Consider the following 12,153-nt stretch of genomic DNA (forward strand, 5'->3'; position numbering starts at 1 on the left):
TTCGATCTTTCTTCTCTGTACTTATTCTACTGCTTAGGAAATCTTTGTCTTTGAAAATTCTGCTCACCTGGTTTTCTCTTCTAGAAGCCCTACCCAGTTTCCGAAGGATCAAATTAACTTCACCTGGTCTTAGGTAATAAAAGTCATTAAGGCTCCCTTTTAAGTGATGAAAAGTCCTCCAGGAGGAGATTCATCCCATCCCTGTTTTTAAAGTGATCATTTTACCTGCCTGACTCCATTATAGACGAAGTGTAGCCAACTAATTTAGATCAGGTACCTAATTCTGCACTGCAAAAATTAGGCAAGATAACTCTCTCTCTAAATGACTCTTCTCTGAAACATACCGATTGTTTCTCTTAGCGCCCTCTTTGAGTTTTCTAGAAAAGTCGACGTTTGTAGTAGCTTTAACCACCAAAGGTACTCCAGGAAATCACTATTTTTTTACCTTCTCTCAGAATCACAGTTGATACTGATGAGGTCAAGTTGGTATGACATGCAGCCTCCTGTTGCTTCTAGCTACTTTTGAAAGCTTCCTGGTTTTCTTTGCAATGCCTGGATGCTTGTAGAAGCAGTTAGAAATAAAAAGTCTTAGCCTCACAGGATTTTTTTTTTTTAATAGGCTTGCCTCTATAATATGTGTTCATTCCTCTAGGTCCTTCCATTTGTTTAGGTGATATTCAAAGTATTTAAAGTAGCATTCTAATTTCTTCACTTAAGCTTACTGGAAAAGTTCACAGATTGCCAGAGCACCTTTCTTAGCAACTTACAGCCTTTTCACAACAGGAATTGGGATTTCTCTATAGCTTTCTCCACCCCCAACCACCCCCTTCCCAGGTTCTTGCAGCTGAATGTTCTAGTAATTTTGTAAGGAAGTTTCTGAACAGAGCAGTTCAAGACAGCCTTTCTGCATTTTTTTTCCTCATTCTGTTCTCTTTCTCAAGCAATACTTGCCAGGAATTCTGTGTGCATTCTAATACTTGTGGCTTTATTTCCTCTGATTAGGATATAAGTGCTTAATTAGTTAATTCAACTTTTTAGCTGTCTTTACTTTTTCCACTGTGGGCTTTTATGAGACTGTAATGTGTAAAAATGGGGCAGACTATTTTGTTATGAGTGTCTAGCTGCTAAATAAACCATCTGTATTTTTCTTTTTAACCACTACATTCTTTTGTTGACATTTCTCTTTTTAAGAATGTTTAGTATTATTTGTAAGTCAAAGAAACAAAATATTTTTGACAAATGCAAAATTTTGTCTACAGAAATACACCTGGTTTGGTTTTTATGTAGCCTTTAAATAACAAGTTAATAAAGCCACAGGTGTTTGATACACACTAATTCTATTTTTTATAAAGGTACAAACAGTATACTTTAACCTTATAAAACAAATCTTTCTTCATAGGTGCTATATAAAAAACTAGCAGACTACCAAAATGAGCTTGATGGTATGAAGTTGAAAGCCCAGGATTCAAACACAGATATTGTCAGGCTGAAGGGTGTACTGAAGTCTAAAGTGAATATATGGATTAAGCCTATTAATGAAGGCTGTGATTTTAACTAAAAATGAAATTTTAATGATATCTCCATGGAAGAATTTTCTTCCCAGTCCAAACTTATTTGCATTCTAGTAATATGTTTTTATTAGTTTGAGCACATTTCTTAGCTGTTTTTGCATACACAAGTAATGAAGTATATTTCATTGTGGTTTTATTTACATATATAAACACACACACAAACACAGATACATAAGCATATGTGTGTGTTTATTAAAATTAAAAAATTCAGACAGTGAATAATATAGAGACTTGGAACTCTTTTGTCTTTATTACCATATGGGATTAATAGTAAAAATTGCTACACCTTGTGTTTGTAATGTTAATCTAGGCATTTTTAACTGATGTCTTTTGAGGATTAAAATGTGGCCATCTTAAACAAAACACTGGTTCTTGAGTAGTCTCTCAATGTTTTGGTTAAATGGCAAAGTTTTCAGTGGAAAGAGAACATCCAATATCATGTCATGCCTGTAGATCTATAGCTATCCCTGTTTTGTGAAGCTTACTGTAAATTATTAAACAAACAAGCTTTATGTGTTAGGAGAGAGAGAACTGCGAGCTTTTGGAGAATTACCGGAAAGCCTGTGAAGAAGGAGAAAGTTGGGAAGCAAAATGCCATCAAGCAGAAGCCGGTTGTAGCTCTGTTAGACTGGCACTGACTAGTGCAGAGTCTGAGAATCACAGGTTGAAAGAGAAAGCTGAGTCCCTTGAAAGAGAGATGAAGCAAGTAAGTTGAAATAGTTCTTTCCATGGTTCACCCTTGAAATGGTCTGGTAGTATTTTAAGGCTGCAACAGTTTAAAATTATGGTTAATGCTGTTTCTCATATTTTAAAGATTTTTGCTATAATGAACTGTATGGAGTTTGAGCTTATTTAATAATATGACTAGAATTCCACTTGTCACACTTCAAAAAAATCTTTAAAAATAACAGCGTATTTCAAGGAAAATATTATGAATTATGAAATGCTCTCATGTTTGGAATGACTGAAGGCATAAAGTCACACACAATTCCCCAGCACACCTGAAATATTACTAGTGCTTTGTCAGCTTACGTTCCTGTCTCTACTTTTCTTGCTTCCAGCTGTTCGGCCTTCTTTCCACTGCTTTAGATGTCCCAAAGAGCCTCTTCCCCCTTGAAAATCTGAAGAACTTAAAGGGAAATACACAGCATGGCTTTGGCAATATGTTATGAACGTACAAACTATCCATGCAAGTTAGATACTCAAGAGGAACTGAACTGCTACTGTTCAGAAAGTGTATGAGAATCTAACAGTAGCAAAACAGCACAGAGAGATTGGGTGGCAGATCTTGCCTTTTTTAATACAGTAAAATGGGTACATGGTCTTAGTTTGTCCAGTGGGCCTCACATGGGTAGAATTTTCATCCTTCTAATTTCTGCCCACATGCCTGCCATGACGTATAGGAATGAACAGGCCTCTTCATGAAATCTGTGTCAACAAATTGAGTCAGAATTCAGATGTCATATTCAGGTTCATAGCAGTTATGTGTAAGGCACATATCTAAAACACAGAAATTTTTTCTCAAAAATCTTAACATGCTTGGCAGTGCTGTGTGTTCCTTGTGGGTTTTTTTTTTTAGGCAAGATGGAGCTAGAATTTGAGGTGCTCCCCTTACTACCATCTCTTTGGATCTCATTCCTAATAAATCCTTCAAGGAAGTAACTGCTTTATCTCCCTCTTTGCTCTGTTAACCTCCCAGGCTCATTCTGCCACCCACTGAAAATTAAGTAGTTAAAAGTGACTGGAAATAGAAGTCTTACCGGGCAAAGTACAGACATTTTTCAAAACAGAAAAGCCTAAGTTATGTTAAATATACCACATTTTAAATGCTTTTAGTCAGAACTGCTTCTGCTGGCTTGTTGACTTCTCTTTAGTGTGACTTCTGTCATCTCTTAGTCATGCCTGAGTTTATGGATGACAGCAGTATAAATATGACCTTTCCATATCTCAGCATTCACTTATCATTTACATGCAAAAATACATTTTATTGATAAATAAGAGGGTCTCATCTGAAAATGAAATGCGGCCCATGGCAGAATTTTGAACCTTATTGGGTCTGCAGGAGGAGTAGCATTGTAGGAACAGAGTTTAAAATGTCAGTAGCTGATAATTGCTGTCAGAAGCAAGAACTCTTCTCTTCTATTTTTATATATGGGAGTTATTTAAATAAATAACTTTAAAGTGTATTGCAGAATAAATGGCTGCTGCCTCTTAACGTTCACCACAATTACATAGAGTTCTTTTTGCAGGATTTTAAAATCAGTTTTAAATTTTCTTTGCAATAGTGTTTTGATTATCTGATACTGCTTTACTGTAGCATTTAACAATAGAAGCAGCATACCAGTCTCAGATTTCTGCTTTAAGCAAGTCTCTTGTGAAAATGGAAGAAGAGTTTCAAAACATACATTGGGAGAGAGTTTCTATGCTTGCAAATCTCACATCTGCACAAGAACTTTGCATTAAACTAAATGCAGTCAAAGAATGATTGAATCAGCAGTTAACTTCCACAGCAGAGAAAGTAGAAAGGGTATGTGAAATACATTAGAAAAGTAAGTTTATGTTGACACTAAGGGATCTAAATCTACTTTAGGACCTAGAATGATCAAAGAAATCCTTATTGACTATTAGTGTTTCAATTTTTTGATTGTTTAATTTGGCATTCCTCAGGGGCTTACTCTTCAGAGGGTGGATGCTGTATACTATTTGAAAAGCACACTGTTTTGCAGGGGTTTACTACCAATAACAGTTGGGACTTTAAAAATTACTGGTTGTTTCCTTGAAAAATATCTTGGATTTTACATCCAGTCACTGAGTAAGCAGAATAGCTGCATTAATTTATTAGCAAAGAAACTTGACATGGACTTAAATGCTTGGATGTTTTAGAAAGTATCAATATCTTTTTAATACTCTTTCCTTAATTTCCCTTGAAAATCCCTTGATTTTTACAAAACCTACAGAATTAATGTTTGATAGGCAAATTTTAAAAAACTCAGCTTGGATAAACTCTGAAAAATTGTTCATACATACTCAGATTCAGATATTTTCTGTATGATTCTGTCACTGTCCAGTCCATCCTTTGCTCCAGATGAGATAATTTCTTGTTCACAGGCTTCCAGCATTCTCTTTTAACCTTTATGCCTTTTCCATACACTATGGGTAAAGCTGCTGTTTGGCAGTTGGTTGTTTGTCCCAGCCAAATGTGTGTGATGTCTTTTGTATGTTTGTGGAATCCTCTACTATAGGGAAGAGTTCCAGTATATGACTTTTGTCTGAAGCTTTTGTGAGACCTAATATATCTAAGCCTTCCTGGATCCTTCTGTGAGATTGTCAGTGAAGGGCTTGCTGGGTCTGTGGAGAGCAGCAACAGTTTCAGGAGAGAAAAATGCAGAAGTGCAGTTGGAGAGTTGTAGAAAGTCTGAAGTTGAAGTTTTCACTAATGTTTTCATACCTTTCAATAAGTAGTCTTTCAACAGCCACATATAACCTTCAGATAGGGGTATTTTACATAGTATTCCAATGCAGAAATCTGCATTACTACATTGCAGCATATGTATATACAGAATTGGAAACTAAGCCTGATGCTGAATAATACTGTTCTTTCAGCATTTCTAATACTGTTTGTTTTCCTGTAACATTTGCTGTTTACAGTTTTCAGTATTCTTCTGTTCTGAAATACAAAAGTAGAATATCAAACCTGTTTACTGGCAAAGGAACTAGATATTTGATTGACAATTAGTAGAAAATTGGATCTTTCAGACTGAAGAAACCTTTTTAATTTGGTAAAACAAAAAATGTTGAGTTTTGCTTTGGAAAGGTATTTCATAGCATTTTGTCATTTATATCAAGTGCATTTATATTCTGATTTATACACTGGGTGAATTTATAAATCTTAAACAGGATTTTGACTGAGGGCAAATATAATGCTAATCATCCATCTTGGAGTGAGAACAAATTTTAGTCATTGATCCCAGGCTTCATTTTCCTCTCTCTCTCTCTTTTTAAGATTACCATAATAGATAGCCAGTAAGCTTAAGAGTCATACATCTAAAATTTTAAAACCTTTGTTTAGCTGCAGAGAAAGTATGAGTCATCCCATTCTGAAATAGAGCTGCTGAGGCAACAACTGGGAAATGAAAGAACATCTATGAAAAACCTGGAATCTTTGCTTGTGTCCAGTCGTGAGAAAGAATTTCAGTCTCAGATAGCAAAGCATGAAAAAGACTCTGAAATCCAGTTTCTCAAGGAACAGCTTTCTTTAGAAGAAGATAAACTGTGAGTACATGACCAGGAGAATATTGCAGGTTTTTTCATTCTTCCCAAGTGTATATACACACAGATGGTTTTATATCTAGCTGCATTTCATTTTCAAATGGGTAATATACCTTGGTTACCTTAACAGCAGAAAACACCAAAAACCTGCTTCTGATTCCTCAGCTGTACCCTAATAGGCTTTTCTGTGCAGTGTTATATTTCACTCCAAAAAATGGTCTTAATTGCATGGTATAGCTGCCCTTTTAATTTTGGATAGTTGTATTTAGTAACATACTTGGAGGATTATAGTTGTTCTCTAATTAAAGTGTATGGACTTAACAGTGCTGTGCAGAGTCTAGATTTTACTCAGCTCAGAAATAGAGCAACTCAGCTAGAATGGGAACTGGATATCACCAAAAGACAGCTGGGGACTGAGCGCTTTGAGAGGCAGGTATATATTTTTGTATTGCACTTCCTGCATTTAATTGGGGTGAAATACAACATAGTACTAAGTCTTGGACTAATTAGTAGGATAAACAGTGAAGTTTGGGTTTGCTCTGCTGTACATCTGTGTGTTCAGAGGCTATTCATGTCACTAAATTTAGTCTGTTCAGCTGTTACACACGCTGTCTAAATTACTTGTCTAGATTCCCTTTATAGCCAACAGAATGAGACAGTGAGATAAACTGCCCTCTGGAATTGGCTGGTTTAGGATGGGATGGTTCACTTTCCTGAAGATGCTCATCTGTCTTCTGTCATTTATATTGATGCCTGTCTTGATCTATCGTGAAAGTCCAGGTGACTAGTTCACTATAAAAGTAATTTATAGACTACTAGTTCTGCGATATGAATGGCTACCTTTTGGCTACACCTGTACTTGTAACTAAACTGGGTCAGAACATTGGCTTGAGGGCTATACACAATTGTATACTTGCCCATACAATTTAATTGTTAGTACACACTCTGGAATGATTGTAGCCTGTACCAGCCTGCATTCTCCCAGGAGCTACTTGAGGCACAGGAAGTGCTAGGGATGGTTCCCGGAGAGCAGTATGGCCAAAGTAATTTATTTTTTTTGGTTGGTTTGGGATTTTTTGTTTGTGGAAAGAGGGTTTCACAAAGTGTAGAAGCTTATTTCATATGATTTGGCCATGATACCAGGGAATGGTCACTGGCCTGCTTCGTGAGTTAGTTTATCTGCATAGTCATCGTGTCTTAAGTAGTTCTCTTATCTGTGAAACAACAGTACTTCTCTATTTTGTGGATGTATTGAGGATAAAATGTTACAGCGTCGGGTATTATTTTGGGTGTGTGAAAGAGATGGCTAAAAGAAGCAGAGCGGTGTGATTATAGCACAGGTTTGAGCATCAGGTGTCTTGTTCATTTGTAGTAAATCACTTTGTTGATAATCTGTTTTCTCATAAGTAAGAATGAGGGGTTTGGAGGGGGCATCTCTATACCTGAGGTTAGGTCTTTTGAAGATGGATTTTTTAAATGTCTCACTGTGTATTTCAGTTTCAAATTGGATCCTTCTTTATCCTGAAGTCATGTCAAAAACTGCAAAACTTTTGCGTTAGATGTGCAAGTCAGTTTAAAAGGTGGCATCATTTGTGCTTCTTCAGCTGCACATGAAAAAGAGCCAGACTCTATGCTAATACAGGAGTTTTAAAAGAAACCCTTACCTTCCTCAGGCTGTTGTTTCTCTACTACCCCTATGGAAGTGCATCTATCTCACGGTGTATGGGTGTCCCCCGGTAGGGACTGCAAATGTTTCATCTTGAAGTGTTCATTGGCAGAAAGTTGAATCAGCCTCCATACTTAATCTCTTCTCCTAGTTAAGGATAATTTTGTTTCTTACGTGGTTGCTTATAGTTGCAATAATATCAACATATAGTTTATAATTGGTTAGCAAAACAAATATTAGAGTGAGCCTATGCTGAGGCAAAGATCTCCAGTTTTCATTCTTTAAGAGAATTTATCTTCTGCTTCCAGAGAATTATAAACATAATTACCTGAATTGTTTTGGAAAGAACAAATCTAGGTTCTATTATGCAGTCTGTAAGTCAGTTGCAAAAATAATATGCAGAAATCTTAGACAGCAAAGTTGGAAATATTCTCATATAAAAAGCTGTGGCTGACATAATATTTAGTCTTTGAAAGGCCAGAGGTTTTTTCTTTTTTTGGCTTTTTCATAATATCAAAACAATGTCCCTTCATTATCCAGCAAGGGTTACAAGAATTCTATTTCTTTTCTGTTTTTCCTCAGAAAATCATGCTTTAAAAGAGCAGGTATCTATACCTCTTGCTTGCAGGGAAAGGGATTAAAGCTTCAAGCCAGCTTCTTAGAGCCAATCTAGTTTTCTGGTACTGGCAAGTGAAAACCAGAAAATTAGCCAGAGATGAAAAATACTGTCATTAAAGTCAGTATCATGATAGTATATAATGGAAGCAGCAGCTGTGAGTACTGACTGGGGTTTTTTTGTTGTTAGTTTAAAGAAGTGGGTAGATGATATCCTTGTTCTAACACTGATTTAGCTAGTTGTATTGATTTACTGCCCTGGTGCAGAATGAAATAATGCCTGAAACTAGGAGGAGGAAGCACCAACTGTCAGGTGTTGAATGAGCACCAACACAATGATACCAGGAAACTTAATCTTTCTGTCTGGGTTTTTCTTTACCAGTCAGGAAAAGATCCTCCCCATCCCTCCTATCCTGACTGTGGAAGCAGTTTGGACTTATGTGGAAACAGCAGGTTTGATTTATTGTCCTGTCTAGCTGTGTTGACCAAGCACAGGGACTGTCAGGTAGCCCTGGACAGCCCCAAGTCCATGACTTGCCTATCTTTTTATTCCTTTCTGTTTCTTGACCCTCCTTTTTGCTGCCTTTGTGCTTCCCTTTCTCTGCCCCAGTCTTCTCCCAAATAAAAAGCTTGCCTGTAGTTACTTTCCCCAGCTGGTCACAGTTTTGCTACATTCATACCCAAGCTTGGTGTTCTACAGGGTGATGTTACCTCTGAGAGGTGCAAGCAGCTGTACTCTTGACTTCCCATCATTGCCAGCACTGTCTCGGCCATTAAAGACAGTAGAGCATGTGCATAGTAAAGCCCTTAAAAATAATCATGCTAGTAAGAATAGCAGTCAATGTAGATAAGACTGGTTCCATATAGAGTGTGTGTGATACCTCCCCATGCACAAGGTTGTAGGATTTTGGTAGCTAGATGGAAGACTGTTACTGTCTTACTGGGCTCCTGCTGCTAGAGCAAGCTTTTTTTTTTTTTTTGCCTGTAGATTCAGCTTCATGGGCGGGTTCTGTATCTGGTCACTCTCCTACAGGTTTTGGCGATTTGCTTCAGCAGTTCACTCCATAAGTAGGTCTGTGGTAAAAGCTAAGCCATGCTGGGGCCAGTTTCAGTCCAATACCACACAGTCAGTATTTGTTATACCTTCATTTGCAAGGTTTTGGGCAACTTGGAGTCCTTTTTTCCAGCCTGGGTCAGTGCTATCCTCCCAAAATACCCATTCATTTATGAGAACTGTTGTCCAGGTTTTACCGGGGTTATACACTGAAACTCAGGGGTTGTTGTAACTATCCTTCCTAGTAGTTTTCCAATCCAATCCAGACTACATTCTCCCAATGTAAACAATCGATATCCTGAAACCAGAATCCCAGATGAGTAGGTACCTCCAAAATTTTCCAATGTATTATCCAATCCCACGTACTTCCTCCATGTAGATCCAAATGCAGGAGTTACGGATTGATCCAGTATCCAGGCCCCACTCTTGCAGTCAAAATGACTGGACTGCCATTTTCCAACATTCCCACTGGTGAGTCCGGCAGCTCTAAAATATCCATCCGTTCCAGGGCACTTCGGATAGCTGTAGTGCACTAGCCATGCCGACTGAAACAGCACAAGAATATGGCAAGCAACACTGTTCTTACATTAATACCATTGCTGTTCTTAGTGATTATCCTTACGCTGCAGGCTTGTGAATAAACTCTAAAATTAGTTAGGCTCTTCCTCCCTGGAGATTTTTACAAGTTTTGGAGTTTGATCTGCAGCAGCCATGGCTAGCATCTGTCTTTTAGAGAAAATAGACAATGGATGTGTAGAACTAAATCTAAGTAAGGGAGTAATGCAGAGTCACTAATCTGTCTTTCAGAGTATATGATGCAGACCACATCTCCTCTTAAACTATATAAAAAAAGGTGGCAATCTTAAAAAGAAAAAATATTATGATTATGAGTATGAGATCTTTTTGATGCTTTTTGAGAAGTGCTTAGTCTCACTGTAAAATAATGTTTATTTAGGGGACGTGCTGTCCAGGAACTTCGATGCGAGAATCGTACAGTCTCACATCAGTTAAGTTCCACGTTAAGAACATCATCACCTGAACAGTCCCATCATCAATATCCTGATTGGTCTCTGGACTGGTCCCTGGAAGGGTAATTGGTTCAACATCATCTGATTTACAAACACTGAGGGGCACAGGTGGGAAATAAATAAAAGGATGAACTCTGATTTTTTTTGTTGAAATATTGACTAAATTCCATGGAGTTACATGGCTTCAAGAGAAGTTAAAAGAAGATTCAGGACCACAATCTGTTGATGATACTCCTTTTATTTCGTTTTATTGAGCTGTATCAAAACTATACGGTTAATAGCAACTACTTGCACCAGGATCCTATAGTCATAAATTCTCAAAACAGTAAGAGAAATAATGCTACAGAAAATCCCTGCTTGACTTGCCACCATTTTGTGCAGGTGTAGATCTAAATATTTTCATCTTTCCTACATTATCTCTAGCCTGTCTTCTTCTAGTAGTTTTCAGAATAGTTTTCACTCTACAGATGTGCATTTTTTGACAAGAAACATAAATGCATTCTAAAAGTCTTCAAATACTTGTAATCCTGAGGAGGAGCAAGCCCAGCTTTCCTTTTAACAGTCAGTGAAATGGAGCCTCCACAGTATGCAGCTACTGCCCTGGCAGTTTCAGTCTCAGCTTAGTTTCATATTTGGTAGCTGCATGCTTGTTGCATCACACTTTTTTTGTAGATTGATGGCAGAATGCATTTAAAAAAGCACCAGCTGAGGGGGAAGAAGCCTCAATTCATGACTTGAAGGAAATAATTTCTGCTTTTGAGATGGTCGTGTACTCCCAGGATGAATTTGGTGAATACTGTGTTAACTGACATCATTAGCTTTGGCACTTGATTTCCTTGTTATCAAAGCCTCCTCTAAATACATATGAGACAAGTTCCTTGGGTCAGTGAGCTGGTTCTGGTGCCCTTAGTAGGAAAACACAGCTGTGCAAGACTGATTTTGTAGCTATTGCCAGTCCTTGATAGCAAGTACAGGGAGTCTTCATTCCTCTGATAAAACTGCATCTACTCCTTATTAGTCTGAGTGCAGCGTAGCTCTTAAATTTGTTGAGATAAGCATTGTATCATTTGGAAGTGTTTAATGTACTTCTAATTACCATAACACTTTCTTCTGGTTTTGATACTGTATGAAGAGGGCTCAATCCATGTAGTCACCACACTGATACTAACGATCATGGTGCTTTTTCTATTTGTATCGCTCCCTTTTCAGGGTGATAGAATTCCTTTCTAATTAGTAAACTTCTTGCTAAATACCAAATCAAGACTAATCTTCTACAAACTAGATTATGAATTCGACTCCTTTCTTATTTGCTTTTTGAGTTTGGCGGGGGGGTGGGGGGTTGGCTGCCCTGCTTTATGTGGCATGATCTGCTTTTGCACATTCCTAGAGAACAATGAGTTTAATAAGGACTAAAAATGAAATATGTGAGCCCAGTATAAATAGTTTGTTTGCTTAAAAGCTTCACCTGGTTGAAGCTAAATCTTTCTCAATTAAATCACTGTAGCTTTTGAGTGCTGATGAACTAGATTTTTTCTCCTGCATAATTATTTTCAATTTTTGAGCTCTCAAGATACCAACATAATTCATAACTTTTTTCTTTATCCAGCTCTTTGTTACACTTTTTTGGCCAAGTGGGAGGAACTAGGGTTGCAGCAGATGTACTTATTCATTTATACTAAATGGTTTGGGATTGTTTTCATTAAAAAATCCTGTGCAATGAAAACTGAAACTCTGGGAGCCTGTGCTATGTTTTAAAAGCTTAACTGGAAAGAATTTATTAGATTTGTGTAGTGTAGGGATACAGTGATGAATAAAATAGTCTGTTTGATAAGGCTCTCCTGAGTCAGAGCAGAGATCTGAATCTGGATCTGCTTTGTATGAGTGATTTACATTTGATTTATCTTTGTCTGGGTGAGTGCTCTAATGTCCAGAATACTAAAGTTCTTTCTA

At 37.3% G+C, this 12,153-nt stretch overlaps 1 protein-coding gene across 1 annotated transcript in view; it reads left to right on the forward strand.

Annotated features, from left to right (window-relative positions):
- The window catches only part of TSGA10 (testis specific 10), a 28,328-nt gene extending 18,059 nt beyond the window's left edge, over positions 1–10,269 (forward strand). Inside the window, exons 13-17 of the mRNA XM_056329088.1 lie at positions 1,400–1,510; positions 2,092–2,277; positions 5,641–5,843; positions 6,165–6,269; positions 10,131–10,269. Coding sequence (XP_056185063.1) covers positions 1,400–1,510; positions 2,092–2,277; positions 5,641–5,843; positions 6,165–6,269; positions 10,131–10,269 — 744 coding nt within the window. The remainder of the gene's footprint in view (positions 1–1,399; positions 1,511–2,091; positions 2,278–5,640; positions 5,844–6,164; positions 6,270–10,130) is intronic.
- Positions 10,270–12,153: the final 1,884 nt, after the last annotated feature.

Source organism: Falco biarmicus, chromosome 2 (genome assembly GCF_023638135.1).
Source record: "Falco biarmicus isolate bFalBia1 chromosome 2, bFalBia1.pri, whole genome shotgun sequence".
In the NCBI taxonomy this organism is placed as follows: domain Eukaryota; kingdom Metazoa; phylum Chordata; class Aves; order Falconiformes; family Falconidae; genus Falco; species Falco biarmicus.